Source organism: Palaemon carinicauda, unplaced genomic scaffold (assembly GCF_036898095.1).
Source record: "Palaemon carinicauda isolate YSFRI2023 unplaced genomic scaffold, ASM3689809v2 scaffold38, whole genome shotgun sequence".
Classification (NCBI taxonomy): Eukaryota; Metazoa; Arthropoda; class Malacostraca; order Decapoda; family Palaemonidae; genus Palaemon; species Palaemon carinicauda.
The window spans coordinates 1-23,114 of record NW_027171474.1 but is presented as its reverse complement, the minus strand read 5'-3'; the positions used below and the strand labels follow the sequence as shown (position 1 = coordinate 23,114).

The 23,114-nt window shown below is 42.4% G+C and overlaps 1 protein-coding gene across 1 annotated transcript in view; it reads left to right on the top strand.

Annotated features, from left to right (window-relative positions):
* Positions 1–13,544, top strand: part of LOC137636756 (zinc finger protein 813-like) — a 201,318-nt gene extending 187,774 nt beyond the window's left edge. Inside the window, exon 2 of the mRNA XM_068369133.1 lies at positions 10,444–13,544. Within this exon, the coding sequence (XP_068225234.1) occupies positions 10,665–11,960 (1,296 nt within the window). The 5' untranslated portion in view covers positions 10,444–10,664 and the 3' untranslated portion in view covers positions 11,961–13,544. The remainder of the gene's footprint in view (positions 1–10,443) is intronic.
* Positions 13,545–23,114: the final 9,570 nt, after the last annotated feature.

Genomic DNA, 23,114 nt, shown 5'->3' with positions numbered 1-23,114 from the left:
GAGACGGCTCCCAAACAGACTTCGGTTACTCTTAAAGCCGTGGTCGGAAGCAAAGGCCCTGAAAAGGTCCATCCCTCTTCAACACCCACCTCCATCACTCAACATCCACACGGACGCTTCGCTGGAGGGTTGAGGAGGTCACTCCCACCAACGACAGGTTCAAGGAACATGGTCTCCCCTATTCAAGACGTTTCACATCAACATCTTGGAGGCCATGGCGGTCCTTCTCACTCTGAAGAAACTCGCTCCGCCTCCCTCGATCCACATCCGTCTGACTCTGGACAACTCGGTGGTAGTCAGATGTCTCAATCGTCAGGGCTCAAGATCGCCCCAGATAAATCAGGTACTTCTTCCGATCTTCCGTCTGGCAGAAAAGAAGAGATGGCACCTGTCTGCAGTTCACCTACAAGGATTCCGCAATGTGACGGCGGACGCTCTATCACGGACAAACCCAATAGAGTCGGAATGGTCTCTAGATGCAAGATCATTCTACTTCATCTCTCGCCAAGTCCCGGAACTTCAGATCGATCTCTTCGCAACGGGCGACAACAATCAACTTCCTCGTTATGTGGCCCCATACGAGGACCCCGATGCAGAAGCAGTGGACGCCATGTCACTGGATTGGAACAGATGATCCAGGATATACCTGTTCCCTCCCCCCAACCTTCTGCTGAAAGTCCTCTCCAAACTGAGAACCTTCAAAGGGACAGCGGCCCTAGTGGCTCCCAAGTGGCCCCGGAGCAATTGGTACCCCCTGGTCCTGGAGCTGCAGCCCAAGCTGATTTCCATCCCGGGCCCAGTTCTCTCTCAGCAAGTACAGAAGTCGACTGTCTTCGCTTCATCACTGAAAGTCAGGGACCTTCATCTCATGATTTTCTCTCCCTAGCCGCGAAGAAAAGGTTTGGGATCTCGAAGAAAAGTCTAGACTTCCTCGAGGAATACAAGACCGAATCCACACGACGGCAATACGAATCATCCTGGAGAAAGTGGGTCTCGTTCGTCAAAGCAAAAAATCCTACGGAAATCACCATTGATTTTTGCATGTCCTTCTTCATTCACCTTCATGGACAAGGCTTAGCAGCCAACACGATTTCTACCTGCAAATCGGCTTTGACTAGACCACTACTGTACGCCTTCCAGATTGATCTGTCCAGCGATATCTTCAATAAACTACCAAAGGCATGCGCTAGACTACGCCCAGCACCTCCGCCAAAACCTATCTCCTGGTCCCTGGACAAGGTGCTCCAATTTGCCTCTAACTTGGACAACGATTCGTGCCCTCTCAAGGATCTGACTCAAAAAGTTATATTCCTTTTTGCTCTTGCCTCGGGAGCCCGAGTCAGCGAAATAGTGGCATTATCAAGAGACGAGGGTCATATCCTGTTCACAGATACAGGAGAACTTACCCTCTTCCCTGATCCGACGTTTCTCGCAAAAAACGAATTACCCACCAAGAGATGGGGCCCCTGGAGAATCTGCCCCCTGAAGAAAGATGTCTCTCTATGTCCAGTAGAGAGTCTCAAGGTCTATCTTCGAAGAACTTCAGACTTCGGTGGAGGTCAACTCTTCAAAGGAGAAACATCGGGTAGCGACCTGTCACTAAAACAACTAAGAGCGAAAATCACCTACTTCATTCACAGAGCGGATCCTGACAGTACACCCGCAGGTCACGATCCTAGAAAAGTCGCATCTTCTTTGAATTTCTTCCAGAGTATGGATTTCGAAAGCCTCAAGAGCTTCACAGGATGGAAATCTTCGCGCGTTTTCTTCAAGTACTACGCGAAGCAAATGCATGAAGTCAAACATTTCGTGGTAGCCGCAGGTAGTGTTATGAAACCTGCCGTTTAACTCTGCATAGAACAACGAGTTACTTGGGACTTTAACTCTACGGGTGCCTGTGTTGACCCTCGTGTGATACATAGTGATTTCATGGACACTTAGTGTTTCTAATAGACTGTTCTTACCAAGGTGAAATGTCATAGACTTCACATGAGTGCCACATGCCTTAGGGCATGATGTGTTTTTTCTTTGAAAAAGACTGACGTTCCTCTGGAACTTGTGCTTTCTAAATTTGAAATTTCTTTCAGATTCAAGATTGAAGTCTTTTAATTTCTATGTACATTATTTATTATTGTAAATTAACTTTACATCCTTTATTGCATTTATTACTACTATAACCTGCAATTTATGAAATAAAATGTCTATTTTATTACTTGTGCGTCTCTCTTCGCTCCTATTTACACTATGAAATACATGAATGTCATAGTTTCATTTACCCCTTTCCTTTGAAATGAGAAGAATAATATAGTTCGTCTGTATTATATACTCACCTATGCTGTGTAATATTCCTACTTGAATACTTACCTTCACCATACCTTCGAGACCAGATTGTTCTCTAACCATGGAATATAGTGATTAGCTATCACTCATCTACTCTTGAGAATGTTCCTACACGAATATTGACCATTCTGTCTTGTCTCTGAGTCCTTCATGAACTCTCTGCAGGGTGAGTAGCCCTTCGATGACCACTTTGAATTTTGGTATAACCCGTTGGGACTTCTCTGCCAGGGGGGCAGGAAGCTGGATCCCACGGAACCTCTACCAAGGTCACATTACATACCTCTATTTGAAGCCCTTGGCACTTACTCAAATATGGGGAAATTTTCCACGATACATTGATTCTCTGGTACTCTTCCATCAGGACGTCATGGCTTGAGCCCACGCGAAAAATGTATTTTTGGGTGAGATAGCCATGACGTCCTGATGGACCCTCCCTTCTATTCTAGTCCAGCCTTTCAGGCCCCACCCTGTCCTGCTGTATCATGGAGATTAGCAAGGAGCTGGCATCAGGATGAGGACGGACGTGACGTCATTTAGCAATGGCGCCCGTTTGTTTACGTTTCGAGTACCAAAAGTAGCCACGGACGAGTGTAACTGTGGAACGGCTCCCCAGTTATTCTCCACCTTTCTATATCGAAGTGTTAACTCTATATGGGGTGCAGATAGCTATGTGGCGTGTTAATACATGCGTCCCCTGTTGATATACGATGTCTTAAAGGGAAACCTTTAGGATACTCGCACCAGAAGTTAGAATTCTGTGATAATCTGTGGTTTAATTCTCTGGGAATATCCTTGTAGTTAAATATACCCAAGGAAGCTACCGAAGGAACCTTCCATCAGGACATCATGGCTATCTCACCCAAAAATAGATTTTTCGCTTCGCTCAAAATCCGTTTTTTATTACAGAAAGTTCGCTGTGCTGCCAAAGGTTGCTCCGCCTCCTTTAGTGATCCGGTAGGCCACGATATCTGCCATCCCCTTCGTCCGTGAGCCGGGCCAATCCCCTTACATGGTGTGGTTCCCGGATGCATGCACGCTGTGTTATGACCTTACGTCAATCCTCTGGAATGACGATGTGAGTATTTTCAATTTTAATTGAACTATATTAGAAAATTTTATTGAATTTTCAAATTCAATAGGGGCATTACTTATTTCTTCCCTTTCAGGTGGAAACAATTTTTCCTGTATTATGTTACCTAATGTATATTCTCTTTATATATATTAACATATATTACACATGTTACTTTATATTTGGTCATTTATTGTGAATAAATGTCTATTTATGTGTAATTGCGTACTATTTCGTCCTACAATTAACACAAAGTATAGCCAGAGTTTTCTTACCTAATTACCTAAGTAAAACTTTATATTATTGTATGTTTAGACAATAAATATAGCTGATACTTTTGCTCCAACACAATATACAAACAGTGAGACTCCTGTATATCTAGTTGATACTATGTTCCAACACAATATACAAAGAGTGAGACTCTCGTATTTCTAGCTGATGCTATGTTCCAACACTATATACAAAACTATGAGACTTTTGTATATCTGGTTGATGTTATTTTCCAACACAATATACAGACCGTTAGACTTTTGTATATATAATTGATACAATATAATTCATAATTCATACAATATATGGAAACCTTGAGACCTTTTTCCTTCTGTCTAGTATGACTCTTCCCTGCAGGGGCTAGGAAGCACTAACATTGTCAATGATTAGTGGTAATGACGTATAACAGTAACGTTATGTCTCGTTGGTCTGGATGACCATAGGAAAATTTGTCCCAAGGTTAAGGCACCTATAAAAATCCACAGATACAGTACTTTCTAGTAATTCTCTGGTAAACTTCCATCAGGGCGACATGGCCTGAGCCCAAAAAAAGGATTTTGAGCGAAGCGAAAGATATATTTTTGGGTGAGATAGCCATGTCGTCCTGATGGACCCACCCTCCTTTTCTATAGAAAAGGCCTTGGCAGGATCCGTCACAAAAATACTATATCTGTAGCACCATGGTCAATGCTACAAGGAATAAGCGCCATCTTGGATACTTGTAATAGCACGGGAGGAAGGGTAACTTTGATAACAGTTCTGTTTTTGCCACTCTTCCCCCTCGATAACGAAAACGCTATTCGGGGTGAAGATTGCTATGTGTCGTATCAAGATATACGTCCCCTGATATTATGCGATATTCTTAAGAGAAATTTTAAGGATATTCACGCCAGGAGTTAGAATTCTGGAGACCTATAGGTCAATTCTCTGAGAATATCACTGTAGTCAAATATCCCTTAGAAAGCTACCAATATGAACCTTCCATCAGGATGACATGGCTATCTCACCCAAAAATAGATTTTTCGCTTCACTCACAATCCGTTTTATCACGAGCGACAGCAGTCTCAAAGTGGCCGCCTCCGGTGTTGGCTACGCTCATCCAAACACACTTAAATTATACGAATTTAACTGTGAGAAGGGAGCCTTAAAATTATGCACAGGAAAGATTAGATACAGTACTCTACTTTCCAGAGGATGAAGATGCTGAAGATTGCATGATAATATTCCGAAATCCGTAACAAACACCGGGAATAGTATGGGAGCGCACTTAGCTTAAATGCTACAGATTAAAGGAATGATGAGCCGTGGTAGTACGGGGAGGGGGTCCACCGGGTACCTAGATAACGGCTCCCCTTTCGTTCGCCACTCTTCCCCCTCAAAGAGTTAAATCTATTCGGGGTGAAGATTGCTGTGAGGTATCTAAAAAATACGTCCCGATATTATGCGACATCCTTAAAGTTATATTACGGATGAATCGCGCCAGGAGTTAGAATTCTGGAAACCTTCGGTTTATTTCTCTGGGAGTATCACTGTAAAAAATATCCCTTAGAAAGGCTACCTAAAGGAACCTTCCATCGGTATGACATGGCCGAGCCCAAAAAGTGCAATAATTTGGGTTTAATTTTGTGTCGAAGTTAGTTGTCGGTGTTTGCATATGGAAAATGGAAGACTGAAGGATTAAAAGCAATATTTTTTATGTAACTTTTGAGAAATATTTTTTTGTTCCATCACTTTATACAAGCCTTTGCTATTTATAGGGATATTACTTTCGGCTAGGCTGGAAAATGAGCCATAAGATTTTTAGCGAGGGTTAACTACCCATTCCGCTAGTTAGTGGGGTAGGGAGGGCGGTTGCTTGCTACCGCTCCCTCTCATACATTGGTGATTTAGCTCACTTTTTGTTTTGGCTTGTTATCGTTCTTCCTCCTCACCTAGTTATATTTTGAACTGCCATTAATGGTTTTTATTTGTTCATTCTCTTTAAAAGTATGTGTTTGTGTTGACTTTTGCTACCATGCATACCTACCCTGGACTTCAAGGCTGGCCCTGCAGTACCTTCATGTTGGCTGTGGACACCGACCTCCACACCCTTTGTCCCACCTGCAGAGGTCAACGGTGTGATTGTGGTAATATGTGTAATGAGTGTCGGAAGTGGTCTGCCTACCAGTGGGAAAGATTTGGGCAACGGGGGAAGAACAAGTCAAAGTGGGATATTTCTCTTTCCAAGGTTTCTTTGAAGGGAAAAAACACAAGACCTCTTCTTCTACCTCCTGACCTTCATCCGAAGCTCCTACTCGTTCGGCCTCTTCCAGGAGACTGTAGAGCAGTAGCGTAGACCCTTCTATTTGTGGCCAACCCTTGTCCTTGAGAGATGGTGTTGTTTCCCCTAGCGAAGCGGCCCCACTTCTCCCCCCGGTAGAGGCCTTGTCTATGTCTTCTGTGTTACAGGTGTGGTCATGCTTGGGGCTCCTGGGTCTGCCCGCCAAGGACTCCTTGCTGCAACTTATCCTCCCCGTTACAAGTGTGCAGCCGTCGTTGACCGCAGGAGGATCCTCTAATTCGTGTTGACGTTTTGGTGTGAGAGGCGTCTTCTGTGGCCGCTGCTGACGCATCTGCCCCTGTAAACTCTCTGGCTGTTGCTGACGACTATGTTTCCCCTGTTCTGTCCATCCTACGAGGGGGAAACTAAGTCCATCGTCTGTCTCCTGTGAGTGGTCCTTCCCCTCGGAGGAGTTCTCTCATAGAGACTCCTCTTTGGAGGACTGCTGATCTAGGTGAGCTTACTGATCCCACATCTCGGAGCTCCCCCTCCGCTTAACCTGAGAGGTTGCCCTTGACCATCGGTGAAAAGGCACCTCTTCAGCTCTTCAGCCTTGTGTTTGCAGCCGTCCCCCGCAGAGGAGCCTCTGCTTTAGTCGTCTTCTGGCCCTCAACCTTCGCTCATTCCTGGTCATTATCCTGACAACGCTGCCGCTAGTCCTCGGTCGTCAACTCTTCTGTGGATCGTTTGTGATCCCTATTAGTGGATGTTCACCCTTCCAAAGGGCACTTCCTTGGTCCAGTTCAACCTTTCTGCCAACCTGCCCTCATCCTTCCTGTCCCCTGTACATCATCCAGATGTTCTTCCGAAGCGTTCAACTGCGCACTAACACTCTCCAGCTCGCCAGCGGCCTGCAGTGCACCAGTGCTCTCCAACAGCATTTTTTGGCGGTAAAAGGCTATCGCTCAGCCTCAAACCTCGCCTTTAGACTGAATGGAATGGATATTTTTTCATCGCTAGAACTTTCCTTACTTATACGGAGTTATGAACTTACCTGTCCTCAGTCTGAAGTGAGACCTCCCCCATGGAACATGGTTCGAGTTCTCAGGTCTCTAAAGAGACCTCCCTTTAAACCATTATCGCCACCTAACTTGGAAGACGGTGTTCATGCTAGCTTTGGCTTCGGCCAAGCAAGTTAAAGAACTTCATGGTCTCTCATACGACATCGCCCATTCAAGGAGAAAAGGGAGAGGTAACGTTCAGCTTTGTCCCTGAGTTTGTTGCTAGGACTCAGAACCCGGGAGTAGTGGATCTTCGATTCAACTCCTTCCGGATTTCGAGTCTTCGTTCTGTAACAGATGACCCTGATCATCTCTTACTCTGCCCAGTGAGGAGTTTGAGGTTGTACCTTAAGAGAACAGCCGCAGCCTGTCCCTGTGTGCCTGCACTCTTCGCCAGCTCAGGAAGGACCAAGAGGCAGGTCACCAAGAACACCATCTCAGCATGGATTTGCAAGGTCATAGACCATGTGCTGAATCCAGACCCTCTTCCTTCACGTCACCCCAGAGCTCATGGTGTCAGGGGCGTAGCTACGTCCCTGGCATTCAATAGGAGCTTCTCAGAAACAGGTTCTTCAGGCTGGGGTGTGGAAGCGTCAGAACACTTTCACAGCCCAATGCCTGCAAGATATGACCCATAGGAGGCCCGATACGTTTTCTGTCGGCCCAGTGGTGGCTGCACAACAGCTGGTATTATACCTCAAGCTCCTTATTGGACAAGTAGCAGAAAGTTGAGGGCACTGTATACCCGGTTTTAATTCTGCTTGAATGAAAAGGTTTGACTGGCTCATATTCTTTTCTTCATCGTCCCCCTCTTGCGGAAAGCAGCATCCTGGGTTCTCTGCATACGCTGAACTCAAACCACTGCAGGTAAACCATGCTCCCTTGTGTACCTAGTATTAAGCTAATACTGTTGCGTCCTCATACACTGGCGAGGTTGTATTAGGAAAGTCTTGGTTACAACAGTTTTCATTACAAAAGAATCGAAATAACTTTTATCTGGATGGTCACACTTCTAAATGTATCAACATACAGCGTGTGTAGGCCCCTTTGTGATCAGGGCAACACCTGCCCTGGGTGATGAGACTGGTCTGCCTCCCAGCTGGAGAGCTTTAGACGTAGGTGCCAGAAGTCTTAAGAGGGATACTTTGCCTTGGGGTCCTCATCGAAGTCAAAGAAACCTCTGACTTCTTAATTGACCCCCTGATCTCTTCCCGAATCTCTTACTCGATCAGTCTCCCGGGGAACGTTCAAGCAGAAGCATAGACCATCTAACATCAGGTCAACTTTGGGGTTTGAAGGACAGAACTGTGGTGATATTTTACATGTGTGGCCATCACTGGGTATGGCTGGTCCCCTGTCGAACAAGGCGTTGTTGGAGCTTCTCCATTGAGCTTCTGAGAGAAAGTGACTCTGGCTTCGTTTGAGGTGGATCTGTTGCCGATGAGTGTTGTCTTTGGCTACCCTGGAGTTTCTGCCACTTTGTCCACAGAGGGGTGTTCACCTTTGTCTTTGCCTCCTGTGGAACTATAAAAGAAGACATAATTCTTTTGTGTTTTACAGTAAAGCAACCTTTTTCTTGCCAGTCATCACTAGCTGGACCATAGAGAATGATTGCATAGCAGTCATTACCATAGTGTTTATTGATTCAGTATATTTCACAGACCGTAAGTGGACCCTTCAGTGAAAATAGGCTAAAGGCTGAATACCATTTATCATTTATTATTTTTATCATGATTATTTTTATCTCTGTCAATCGTTTTCCCATCATAATATAATTGCCTCATATATATTGACAGATTTTCCATGGGTAGTGTTTCACATACACGTCCCCAGAAACAAGTGACCATAAAGTGGCATAGAAAGAGTAACAGCAGCAGTCAAAGTTAAGGGTTGTCAATGTCCAAACCCTGCTGACTCCTTTTGTAGATAATTAACCGCAATGTTGTGTGGTTCTCCTTTAAGCTTGAAGCTTTCTTATGTAACAAGCTTGGAACTTTCCTATGTCACAAGCTTGGAACTTTATGTTCCAAGTTTGAAGCTTTCTTATGTCGCAAGCTTGGAACTTTTTTATGTCACAAGCTTGAACCTTTTTTATGTCACAAGCTTGGAACTTTGTTTGAATACTTTCACTTTGACCGAAAAGGCTCTTTTTTTGGTGTTAATTGCTAAGAAATTTGCATCATAAACCCTTTATATTTTATATTTTTATTTTTTGGGTGTGGAATGTCTAAAAAAGAAATGTACTTGTGCTTTTGTAATGATATAGGAGTGCCCAATGAGTGGGCAGCTTTTTTTATTTTTTTTATTTTAGATAATTTTTCTGTCCAGTTTTTTTCAATTCTTATTCCATGTCATTGTAATGAACTTTTGTTGCCAAGTCGTCTCCCCTTCGTTCAAGTATCCCCAGAAGGACAAATGCCCACTTACGGGCTTAAGAAGTCTTCAGGTGTACACCTACCCCCTCTCCCCTGATTTGGGTGGCTCTTATCAAGCGAGGGAAACCAGTCGTCTTTCCTTGGCCCTCATCGCTCCCTTCTGACCTCGGAAGGACTGGTTCCCAGACCTCTTTGTGGTCTTAGTGGAGTCTCCTGTCTGATTGCTAGAGAGATCAGATCTACACGAACAGCCTCACTTTCATCGTTTTCATCAGGGGCTCCACATGCTTCATCTTCATGCTTGGAGCCTGTCAGGAGGTTTTCAAGGTAAGAAGGCTTTTCATTTAGTTAATTTAAGAATTCACACGGGAGAGAAGCCATACAATTGCGATGGACAGTTTTTTGACGCTGGTGCCGGATGAACGGTCATTCTTCATCCAGACCTTCTCAGTCGAAAATTACAGAATTCCTGGTCCATCTTCACAGGGATGGAGGGTATCTCTTGTTCTTAAGAAGGTACTGGACAACACAAAAGCAACCAGAAAGAAACAACTTACCAAGTGAGTAATGTTACTTTGCCATATCACTAGAACCAAAGCAAAGGCAAAGCGAGAGATATGGAAGAGTTTGTGGTAAATGTTCTTGTCTGTGCAAGATTACTCTACAGCCTTTTGCTGTTCATAATTCTGATGGAAGGCTCAGAGGTGCATAGCAGTATTAGCAAGACAATTTTGATGGTGACTGGAGAGGAAGTACAGTAAAGGAAATAACACAATGGATGAAATGTCATTGTCTTTTTGAAGAGCAAGGGGAAAACTATTTAAAGAATAAAACCAATAAGGTCACAGGAAATACTGTGGATTATAGAATCTACAGAGGATACGAGATTTTTAGATGCCTGAAATGTGTAACAAGAACAGATAGAACACAGATCAATGTCTATGGTTTTTATATTTAGGAAAAATACAAATTACAGTACTTTATGAATTTATTTTATTTTTAGAAAACTCCATTATTTTCATTGTGCTTTGCTCTTCACCAACTGATTGTAGTTTTCTATTATTTCAGACTTTTCATCCCAGAGGAAGGAATCGTCCACCTCTTGCTGCTAAAGCTTGTAAGCTACTGAAGGTATATGCAAGACACATAAGACTGGAAAAGAAAGGGTCATGTTGGAACTTTTTGTTGTACAGTATGGTGTCTGAGAATAGGAAGTTTAGTCTTAATTTCCTCTTTGAAGTCTATTGAAAATAATATTAAGGGGTGTTTCATCTTGTGATAGGGAGAGGATGATGAATTCTGAACCACCTTTTGAATTTTCAGTGAAAAGTGAAATTGAAGATCTATATCCACCTACAGTTGATCCAGAAAATAATGATACGTCTGGCAGTGTTGCTCTCTTTAATGATGGCGCTCTTTTCTTGGACCCAAAAATGGAAGTCAAGGTAGAGCCGGAAATATTTGATTCTAGGGAAAGCAACTTGAATAATTCCTACGAGTACGATGCTTCAGTGAGTGAAAACAGTTCAGTAAATTGGAAAGGGGATGTTGATGAGGAAAGTAAAGACATTTACTTGAGGACAGTTAAGGAAGAGGATAAAGGAAAAGAAAAGGGAAGACTTTCATGTGTAATCAGTGGAAGAGAATTATTACAGAAAGATGGTTTGAATGAAGAGGTGAATCAAATAAATGAGAAGCAGATAAAAAAAAGGATCTTTGGTAATGTTAACTACAATGCTCTAGCTAGAAAGCGATTCCCATGCACTGAATGTGGGAAATCGTTTTCTAATAGATTTAATCTTACAGTGCATTTAAGAATTCACACGGGAGAGAGCCCATACAAATGTAATATCTGTAGTAAAACATTTACTACAAAACATAATCTCACTGAACATTTAAGAATTCACAGAGGAGAGAAGCCATACAAATGTAATGGCTGTAGCAAAACATTTAGTAGACAATCACATTTCACTACACATTTAAAACTTCACACCGGAGAGAAGCCATACAAATGCAATGTCTGTAGCAAAACATTTACTAGAGAATCATATCTCACTAGACATTTAAGACTTCACATGGGAGAGAAGCCATACAAATGTAATGTCTGTAGCAAAACATTTACTAGAGAATCATATCTCACTATACATTTAAGAATTCACACGGGAGAAAAGCCATACAAATGTAATGTCTGTAGCAAAACATTTACTAAAAAACATAATCTCACTGAACATTTAAGAATTCACAGAGGAGAAAAGCCATACAAATGTAATGTTTGTAGCAAAACATTTACTACAAAACATAATCTCACTGAACATTTAAGAATTCACAGAGGAGAAAAGCCATACAAATGTAATGTCTGTAGCAAAACATTTAATAGACAACCACATCTCACTAGACATTTAAGACTTCACACGGGAGAGAAGCCATACAAATGTAATATCTGTAGTAAAACATTTACTAGACAATCAAATCTCACTATACATTTAAGAATTCACACGGGAGAGAAGCCATACAATTGCGATGTCTGTAGCAAAACATTTATTACAAAACATAATCTCACTAAACATTCAAGAATTCACACATGAGAGAAGCCATACAACTGCGATGTCTGTAGCAAAACATTTACTAGAAAACCAAATCTCACTGAACATTTAATAATTCACATGGGAGAGAGGCCATACAAGTGCAAATTCTGTAGCGAATTCTTTACTTCGTAAAACTATCTCACAAAACATAAGAAATCACATGAGAGATCTATTCCAATGTCATGATTGTGGCAAAACATATAATTTAAAACAGAGACTCGATAAACATTTAAGAAGAACTCACATGGAAGGGAACCAATCACGTGCAAGGACTGTGGTAAGGCTTTCTGCTCTGAAGGTTTCCTCAAGAATCATTATAGAAGGAGGTGCTATAAAATCTGATATTGTGATCTGGCATAAAGGAGAAAAAACAGCAGAGATTACAGATGAAAGTTCTCACCCCTCCGCACGAATGCCCAGGGCGTTAGCTCTCAGAGTCGACGAGGTGACATGATGCCTCCAAACAGCTCATGCGAACCACAGAGTAGCCCCCCACGTCAGGCACTAGCCAATTAGTTTTTTGGACTTACACCCACGTAATGTTGAGTCTCCACTGTAAATATCGTAGGGGTTTGTATATAGTGCAGTAATAAATGACAAATTTGGAAATAATTTGTATATTTTCCTATATACAATCCTGGATCTCTTAACACATACTGGTCCCGCTATCACCTTCCCCCAGGAAGTCCTGCCGCAATTGCAAAGTGACGTTCAGTTACAACTGCTGGTGTAAGCAGGTCCAACTCTAGCTCTCCCTTCGCTATCTAGCATAGGGTAGTTACACCTTGCTAAATGTTTTACAGCTAGTTCCAGCTGTTGCCAAAATGCATCTCCAGTGTAAAGAGCTCCAGGTTTGTATAGTTAGGAAAGATATAGATTATTTCCAAATTTCTCATATCAGCATAATTATTACTTTTAGAAGCCAAGATGCAAAAGTAAATTTCTACTCCCCCAAGGGACCAAATAATTGGCAGCCTGGTGCAGTAAAGAAATAGGAATGTAAAGAATAAACTATATAAGAGAAATGAAAAATGAGATTATTTCAAGATAGATAACAATGTTTAATAAATAAGCATTATAAAAACTAGGAAAGGAAACATCGTCAACAGAAAAACATTTGTACTAAGTTTGAACTTGCAAATATCTGCCAATTCAGTTGCAGGGGCAGTAGTTGATTGGGTTGGTCACAGCCTAAATAAATCTTAGGGAATGATATACAGCATTAAACCTTTTGAAAGAATCCTGGTGACATTGTCTCTTTTTTTAAAGTAATACTGGATGATTCTACCTGCGTCTTGTACTGTAGTGAAGTTTTGAATGTTAGCGGGAAGGAAGATTTAAAAGCAAGTCTGCTCGTATTGGAATATTAAGCCATGCAATTATTTACAAAGTACTATGGTATGGAGATAGCTTCATTTTGGGGGTTTGAATATAAGTATAGTAATAAGGTAGAAAAGTATCATTATTTTTAAGATTTATGTGATTTTCTTGATGTAATCTTTTATGGTCTTAGTGATTAGTTTAGGTTATAAAATTTTCTATGGATTGTCCTTGAGAGAATCTTCATTAAAATATCTAAATATTTGGTTACTCTTTTATTTCCACAATTGCTCTTCTCAAACATTTCAATCTGCATTGGTCTCTCTGGAGTGAGAGTTTCTTGTCAAATGATTTTACAGCATTCTTAGTACTGTACTGTATTCAGGTTTCACAAGAGTGAAGTTCAAAATTTTAAGATATTTTGCCGAGTAATAGTCCAAGTTCTAGGGTTGAGTCTTCTGGGTAAACCCAATTTATTTAGGAATGAATTATACAGGTTTCAGTATTAATGTGAGTTTACTAAATTGAATAGCTGATGTTGTTAATTAAGTTTACAGTATATTGATTGTATTTGTGGTACAGAGCAGCAATCATGTCCAGAGGCTGTCATAGTTTGGTTTTTGGAAATTCAATTTGGTTGGGCTCATAGCTCACCCTAATGTTAACTGTACCAAGTGCAATCATTTGGGTTTAATTTCTGGTCAAGTTTGTTTTTGGTGTTTGCATATGGAAAATAGAAAACTGAAGGATTAAATGCAATATTTTTTTCTTATGTAACTTTCAAGAAATATTTGTTTGTTCCGTCATTTTATACAAACCTTCGCTATTTATAGGGATATTACTTTCGGCGAGGCTGGAAAATAAGCTATAAGACTTTTAGCGAGAGTTAACTACCCATTCCGCTAGTTAGTGGGGGTAGGGGGGGTAGCATGCTACTGCTCCCTCTAACACACCGGTGATTTAGCTCACTTTGGTTTTGGCTCGTTGTCGTTCTTCATCCTCACCCAGTTATATTTTGGACTGCCATTAATGGTTTTTGTTTGTGCTTTCTCTTTAATAGTATGTGTGTCTGTTGACTTTTGCCACCATGCGTACCTGCCCTGGACTTGAAGGCTGGCCTGCGTTACCTTCATGTAGGCCGTGGACACCAACTTCCACACCCTTTGTCCCACCAGCAGAGGTCAACGGTGTGATTGTAGTAATATCTGTAATGAGTGTCGGGATTGGTCTGCCTCCTAGTGGGAAAGGTTTGGGCAACGGCGGAAGAAGTTAAAGCGGGATATTTCTCTTTCCAAGGTTCCTTTGAAGGGAAAAAAACACAAGCCTCTTCTTCTGCCTCCCTACCTTCCACCATTCTGTCCATCCTTTGAGGAGGAAACTAAGTCCATCATCTGCCTCCTGTGAGTGGCTCTCACCATCGGGGGAGTTCTTTCATAGAGACTCCTCTTTGGAGGATTGCTGGTATAGGTGAGCTTGCTGTTCCCACTTCTCAGAGCTCACCCTCCGCTTCGACTGAGAGATTGCCTCTGATCATCGGTGAAAAGGCGCTTCTTTGGCCTTGTCTTTGCAGCTGTCCCCCGCAGAGGAGCTTCTGCTTTAGTCATCTTCTGGCCTTCAACCTTCGCCCATTCCTGGTCATTATCCTGACGACACTGCTGCTAGTCCTTGGCCGTGGACTCTTCTGTGGATCATTCGCGATCCCTATCAGTGGATGTTTGCCCGTCCAAAGGGGACTTCCCTGGTCCAGTTCGACCTTTGTGCCAACCTGCTGTCATCCTTCCTGTCTCCTGTACATCATCCGGATGCTCTTCCAAAGCGTTCAGCTGCGCGCCAACACTTTCCAGCTCACCAGTGCCCTGCAGTGCACCAGTGCTCTCCAACAGCATGTCAGCGACAGCCTGTATTCCAACGCTTTTAGACCGTCTTCGCTCTCCAGTGCTTCGATGTTTGCCTTACCACCAGCCTTCTCCTGCTCGTCCTCAGCACCCTCCAACCCCCCAGCGATCTACCGATTGCTGGTGCTCTTCAGCGTAGCCTCTCCATTCCAAAGAGCAGTGTAGCCCCTCCATTCCAAATAGCAGCGTTTGCCATCGCTTGCCAGCCAACCTACGCTCGCCAGTGCAACTGCACTCCCCAGCTCAAGCTCGTCAGCGCTCTCCAAACCAGCATCCTTCAGCTCACTGGCGTTCTCCAAGGCCCACCTGTGTGCCAGTGCTCTCCTGCGCATTCACCGGAAACTGCGCACCAGCATCCTCTTGCACATTGCCAGCGCTCTCCTGCACCCCAACGCTCTCCTGCGCCCCAGCACTCTTCTGCACACAAGCTCTCTCCGGCCCACCAGTGCCCGCCTATGCACCTGCACTCACCGGCACACTTGCGCCATGGCCATGAGCAGGCTCTACAAGCTCGTATGTTTATTGAACATCAAATTGACAGGTGACCATCGCCTCATTCCCATCCCCGCAAATGCATTACAGTGCTACCAGCAGGGAAAGGGGAAGGGGTCTTCTCAGAAGAGTTCATGATCCCGAAACTGCCCTCCTCGATGGTGGACCTTTCAACAGCAGAGACTCTTGACAGTGAACCTTCGGTCCCTTTCCCTTCAGGGGATCTTTCTGACAGTGCGTCAGTCAGTCAGCAGCCGTTGTTCAGTGCTATTCTCAGAATAGTGGTACAAGCCTTCAAGCCATCTCTGTCTGCCAGCTCTTCGGAGCAACCTTACAGGTCCAGCAGACATATTGCAAGGAACCACGGCTTCTTGTTCTCCCCTGTAGAGGAAGACAGGAGTCTCGGATGCAGGCACTTTCCTGAGGGTAAAGCTGACTCCTGTTAGGCCATCTTCCACCAGACACTCTCCTACCTCACCTCTGCCGAGAGAGTTGCGTGAGGGAGGGGCTTCCTCTCTTCCTCCCTTCGGAGGAAGTTTCCCCTCGCACAGATAGTTCTCCACCTCCGTTGGAAGTCATGAGGGACATGACAATCCGGCCTTCAATGCTTGAGTCATACCTCCTTCCTCAGAAGGAACATAAGGACTCCAAGACTCTTCCAAAGTCCTCTTCAAGGACCTCTAATTCTACAGATGCAGCCAGTCACTCAAGGGATATCCGCAACCCACCCCGAGAAGAGCTCTTGGGGGTGGAAGAAGGAGACTTTGCTGCCAGTTCAATGTCGGAAGGAGAACAGAAAGTGTCAGAACATGCATTCTGGCAAGTTCAGACTCTCATGAGGGTTCTCAGTTTTTTTACCAACCCAGAGATACCGCTGTAGTGGTTTGCGGACTGTGGCCAGAGGTAGCACCCGAACCTTCTAGTGTCCGAATGCCGACCACAGGCCAACGTTCACTACACATCAAATATACAACGGTGGAATACCCAAAAATCTGAGTAAAAGGCAAACAATCAAGGATGAACTGAGCACCACCCCTTGATCTATTCTGGGCAAGGGGACCCAGCTAGAATCTTACTTTCTTCTTAAATTCCCTTTCCTTGGGCTAGCTGGATTAACATATAAGATGAACGTTGATTCATTCCTGGGAAAAAAATAGCAGCCTATGTGAATAGCTTGAATTTAAGGTTAGATAGCTTCAAGTTCAAGTAAGGGTCAGAACATTAAGTGAAAGGGAACATTTATCAATTTTTTTAAATCGGACAACAGAATACAGTGTGGGAGAAAAAATTATGATAAATAACTTATGAGAAAGGTTAGAGAAAGATTAAAAAACAGTGGCTGCGAATAGGACATCATGGTGAAAGGTTCTGAAATGAAATGCTGTATTCATAAAAAGCAAGCAAAAAAATATCTATCTGTAAAGGAAAAAAAAACTTAGGAATACATTAACATTGTTTTTCTCAAATTCCAGTAAACAATTAAAAGAAAAATTAGCATCCCTTTACACTGCAGCTCCACACAAAAAAAACAAGATAAAGCAAGAGAAAGAATACTAAGTTACATGCAAGATATATCACTACTCGGTTACAAAACGGAACTTTAAAATCCTATCAAGACCATGACAACGGAACCCTCAATGCCCGAATTTTTACCGAAACTTCCCCAATGTTAATAATCAATGGCCTTAATATTGATCAGTCATGCTCTGCTGTCAATCTGCTTTGAAGTATGGCAGCTAAAACTGAAGAATGACATGCTAAAATACAGCTGTGGGCCAGTGTCTGTCTTCCATCATTACTTACAATCACAACATCACACAATTTATTCTTACACCGAAGTTCCTGTAAGCTTACAAAGTGTTGACATCACATTGAAGGGACAGCATGAAAAGTATTGCACTTTACTTAATACAACACCTCATTACAGTTTTTCCTTGATTGCAGGACACTAACATATCATAAGCTAATTCTTTTGCTTCATCTCACTCATATCATGAATATGGAAAACTCAGTCACCATAAACTTTATTTTCAGCAGGAATCTTAGATCTCCAATCAGGAGGATTCCCAGTCATCCCAATCTCTTTTCCAAGTTGACCCCTATCAGTCTGACGATGAAGGCATCCAAGAGTCATTGCAGACCTTCAGTTATAACAGTAGCGTAGATGACATTGATCTGTCCACCATATCATCTTCACAATCTCATATAACAACACAGTAGCTTACTTCTAGTTAAAAGGCACGATAATATGAATACAGAGCAGCATCACAGACCACTACACACTGGTAACAGGCAATAATCCACATTCATAATGTTTTAGTAGATTACTTGCCGGATACTCCTACTTTCCTTACACTCCCTACTGAGTGTAGGGGGCTGCTGTCAATAGCTGTAAAAAAGATAATAACGGATTAAAGCATTTTTATGGGGCACAGAGGGATATTTAAACAAAAAAAATAACAGTATGTTTCATAATATACAATCCACTAAGCTTTCTTAGATACAAACCATTTTCTTTTATTCCATCCCCCCCCCTCATTAGCCCTCAAGCCCATCCAAAAAAATGCCTCGTAACTGACAGCAACACCCAACATAAACTCTGTACATTCAAGTGAAAAAATTTTACCTTGCAAAAATAAATTCTGTAAAAAGGTAGGAAGATCAACTAAAGATTTAATTCATCATCCCTTCCTTCAAACACATATCCAATTGTAAGTTTACATTAGGTACAATACATTATTTCAAAACAAAAAGCAATAGGAATGGACAATAAACTATCAGATAATATGGAAGCACAGTACTTAAAAACACAAAATTAGATTATCGTCTATTCCTCCCAACAATGCTTCAATAACATACAATATAATAAATTTCAGTATTTACAAAGAAACATTTCAGTATTTCAGGTACTGTATACATTCAGGATCTATCAAGGAAAAAAATTACATTCATTGCAGTCCAAAATCAATTAAAAGAATACAAAACTCATTGATTTTGGACTACTGGTATTACAGGATATTAAAATTTATTGAATCTATTATAACTGTCATGGTCAAGGTCAATTTACAGTACAACAATTATTACGACAATTACAGAAACCGTGACATAAATAAAGATTTCCTCACACAATGTGTCCCGTTCTCAGCCTTTTATCTACCCCAAGGTGGGAATCAAAATATGACTAATAACAAAGGGTAGTTATTATCAAAACTTCCTATAAAAACTACAAATATTAATTCAGTGGGAGATTTATAGTTCTTCTTCCCAGTCTCAAGATTCTGTCTCGGGACATGCGCCGGGATTCAGCAATCTGCTGGCGAGCAGACTTTGCTGCCAGTTCAATGTCGGAAGGAGAGCAGAAAGTGTTGGAACATGCATTCTGGCAGGTTCAGACTCTCATGAGGATTCTCAGTTTGTTTACCAACCCAGAGATACCCCCATGAGAGGGCAAACGACCATGTCTTTTACACCCAGAAGCCTTCAAAGACCAGTACCACCTTGCGTTGGCCTCAGGGGGTGAAGGGTGCCAGGGCTAAGATTGCCATAAAATCTTCTGTGGTTGGTGTTGTGGAAGGGGTATCTCTCCTCTCGATGCCTCCATTCCAGCAATAGCAGAGTTCTTCATGTATTTACGTGAAGAAATACGCCTGTCAGTCATGGCGGTAATAGGCTATCGCTCAGCCTTGTGCCTCGCCTTTAGACTGAATGGAATGGATATCTCTTTATCGCTAGAACTTTCATTTACTCATGCAGAGTTATAAACTTACCTGTCCTCTGTCTGAAGTGAGACTCCCCCATGGAACATGGTTCGAGTTCTCAGGCCTCTAAAGAGACCTTCGTATAAACCATTATCACCATCTAACCTGAAAGATGGTATTCCTGATAGCTTTGGCTTTGGCCATGCGAGTCAGTGAACTTCATGGTCTCTTATACAACATCGCCCATTCGAGGGGAGGGGAGAGAGGTAATGTTCATCTTCGTCCCCGAGTTTGTTGCTAAGACTCAGAACCCGGGAGTAGCGGATCCTGAGTCTTCGTTCTGTAACAGATGACCCTGATCATCTCTTACTCTGCCCAGTGAGGAGTTTGAGGCTGTAACTTAAGAGAACAGCCGCAGCCCATCCCCGTGTGCCTGCACTCTTCGTCAGCACAGGGAGGACCAAGAGGAGGGTCACCAAGAACACCATCTCAGCATGGATTTGCAAGGTCATAGACCATGTGCTGAATCCAGACCCTCCGTCACGTCGCCCCAGAGCTCATGATGTCAGGGGCGTAGCTAAATCCCTGGCCTTCAAGATGAACTTCTCAGTGACAGGTTCTTCAGGCTGGGCTGTGGAAATGTAAGAACACTCTCACAGCCCACTGCCTGCAAGACGTCACGTCTTGCAGGCAGTGGGCTCGATATGTTTTCTATTAGCCCTGTGTTTGCTGCACAATAGCTGGTATAAAACGTCATGCTCCTTATTGGACAAGTATCAGAAAGCTGAGGACACTGTATCCGGTTTTAGTCAGTGTGAATTCTTTTCTTCATCGTCCTCTCTCCTGGGGGAAGCAGCATCCTTGGTTCTCTGCATAAGCTGACCTCAAACCACAGCAAGTAAACCATGCTCCTTTGTGTACTTAGTATAAAGCTAATACTGTTGCATCCCCATACCCTGGTGAGGTGGTATTGGGAAAGACTTTGTTACAACAGTTTTTGCTATAAAAGACTCGGAATAACTTATACCTGGATGGTCACACTTCTAAATATCTCAACATATAGCTTGCGTAGGGTGTGTTGTGACCAGGGCAACACCTGCCCGAGTGTTGGGGTTGGTCTGCCTCACAGTGGAAGTGCTTTGGACGTAGGTGAAAGAAGTCTAAGAGAGATTCTTTGTCTTGAGGGTCTTCCTCGAAGACGAAGAAACTTCGGACTTCTTCATTCCACCCCCCCCCCCCCCCGATCTCTTCCTGAATCTCCTGCTCGGTCAGTCTCCCAAGGAACGGTCAAGCAGAAGCATAGACCATTTAACATCAGGTCAATTTTGGGGTTTTAGGGACATAACTTTTTCCCCTGGAGAAGCGGTTCTGCCCTCCCCTCGGGGAGTGGCTGCTCTTTATCTTATATTTTACTGGTATGGCCATCAATGGGTATGGCTGGTCCCCTGTGAAACGAGGCGTTGTTGGAGCTTCTCCATTTAGTGCTGAGAGGAAGTGGACATTGACTTTGTCTGAGGTGGATCTGTTGCCGATGAGTCCTGTCCTTGGCTATCCCTGAGCTTCTGCCACCTTGTCTGCAGAGGAGTCTTCCCCTTTGCCTTTGCTTTCTGTGTAACTATAGAACGAGACATAATCCTTTGTGTTTCACAGTTAAGCAACCTTTTTCTTGCCAGTTATCTCTTGCTTGACCACAGAGAATGATTGCATAGCATTCATTACCATAGGCTAAAGGCTGGATACCTTTTATCATGTATTATTGCTATCTCATGATTATTTTTATCACTGACTGTCGTTTTCCCATCATAATATAATTGCCTCATATATATAGACAGATTTTCCATGGGTAGTGTTTCACATACACATCTCCAGAAACAAGTGACCATAAAGTTGCATAGAAAGATTTCAGCAGCAGTCAAAGTTAAGGGTTGTCATTGTCCAAACCCTAATGACTCCTTTTGTAGATAATGAACCACAATGTAGCGTGGTTCTCCTTTAAGCTTGAAGCTTTCTTATGTCACAAACTTGGAACTTTATGTTCCAAGCTTAAAGCTTTTTTGTGTCGCAAGCTTGGAACTTAACTTATGTCAAAAGCTTGGGACTTTCTAATGTTCCAAGCTTAAAGCTCTCTTATGTCACAGGCTTGGAACTTTCTTATGTCAAAAGCTTGGAACTTTCTTATGTTCCAAGCTTAAAGCTTTCTTTTGTCACAGGCTTGGAACTTTCTTATGTCACAATACTTTGACCTTGACCAAAAAGGCTCTTTCTTGGTGTTAACTGCTAAGACATTTGCATAATAAACCTAATGGGACTGTATTTGAAAAAGGTCTTTTATATTTTATATCTTATTTTCAGGTTGGGAGCCATCTTAAGAAAAAAAAATACTTGGCTTTTTGTATTGATATAGGCATGCCCAATGAGTGTGCGGCTTTTTTTTTTTTTTAATAGTTTTTCTGTCTACAGTATTTATTATTCATAGGAATGAACTTTTGTTGCCAAGTCGTCTTCTCTTCATTAAAGTATCCCCAGAAGGACAGATGCCCACTTACAAGATTGGGAAGTCTTCAGGTGTACACCTCCCCCCTCTCTCTGATCTGGGCTGCTCTTAACTAGGCAAGGGAAACCAGTCGTCTTTCCTTGGCTCTCATCGCTTTGTTCTGGCCTCGGAAGGACTACTTTCCAGATCTTAATGGAGCCTCATGTCTGATTGCCAGAGAGACCAGATCTAATCAAACAGCCCAACTTTCATCGTTTTTATCAGGGGCTCCACATGCTTTATTTCCATGCTTGGAGACTGTCAGGAGGTTTTCAAGGTAAGAAGGCTTTTTGTCTATTTAGGCTAAGCCATGTGATGCTCTATACAATGAGTTTATCAAGTCAAATGGGCTTTTTTTTTTACGCTGGTGTCGGATGAAAGGCCATTCTTCTTCCAGGCCTTCTCAGCCTGAAATTCCAGAATTCCTTGTCCATCTTCACAGGGATAGAGGGTATCTGTTGATCTTAAGAAGGCACTGGACAACACAAAGGCAACCAGAAAGGAACAACTTACCAAATGAGTAATGTTACTTTGCCATAACACTAAAACCAAAGCAAAAGGTAGAGAGAGTGATATGGAAGTGTGGTAAATGTTCCTGTCAGTGCAAGATTACTCTACAGCCTTATGCAGTTCATAATTCTGGTGGAAGGCTCAGAGGTGCATAGCAGAATTAGCAAGACAATTTTGATGGTGACTGGAGAGGAAGTACAATAAAGGAAATAAGACAATGGATGAACCATCTTTGTCTTTTTGAAGAGCAAGGGGAAAACTATTTAAAGAATAAAACCAATAATGTCACAGGAGATGCTGTGGATTATAGAATCTACAGAGGATATGAGATTTTTAGGTGCCTGAAATGTGTAACAAGAACAGATAGAACACAGATCAATGTCTGTGGTTTGTATGTTTAGGAAAAATACAAATTACAGTACTTTATGTATTTATTTTATTTTTTTTAGAAAACTCCATTATTTCTTATTGATTTTTGCTCTTCTCCAACTGATAGTAGTTTTCTACCCTTCCAGATTTTTCATCTCAAAGGAAGGAATCATCCACCTCTTGCTGCTAAAGCTTGTAAGCTACTGAAAGTATGTGCAAGAGATGTAAGACTGGAAAAGAAAGTTGGAAGTTTTTGTTGTACAGTATGAGGTCTGAGAATAGAAAGTTCAGTCTTAATTTCCTCTTTGAAGTCTATTGAAAACAATATTAAATCATA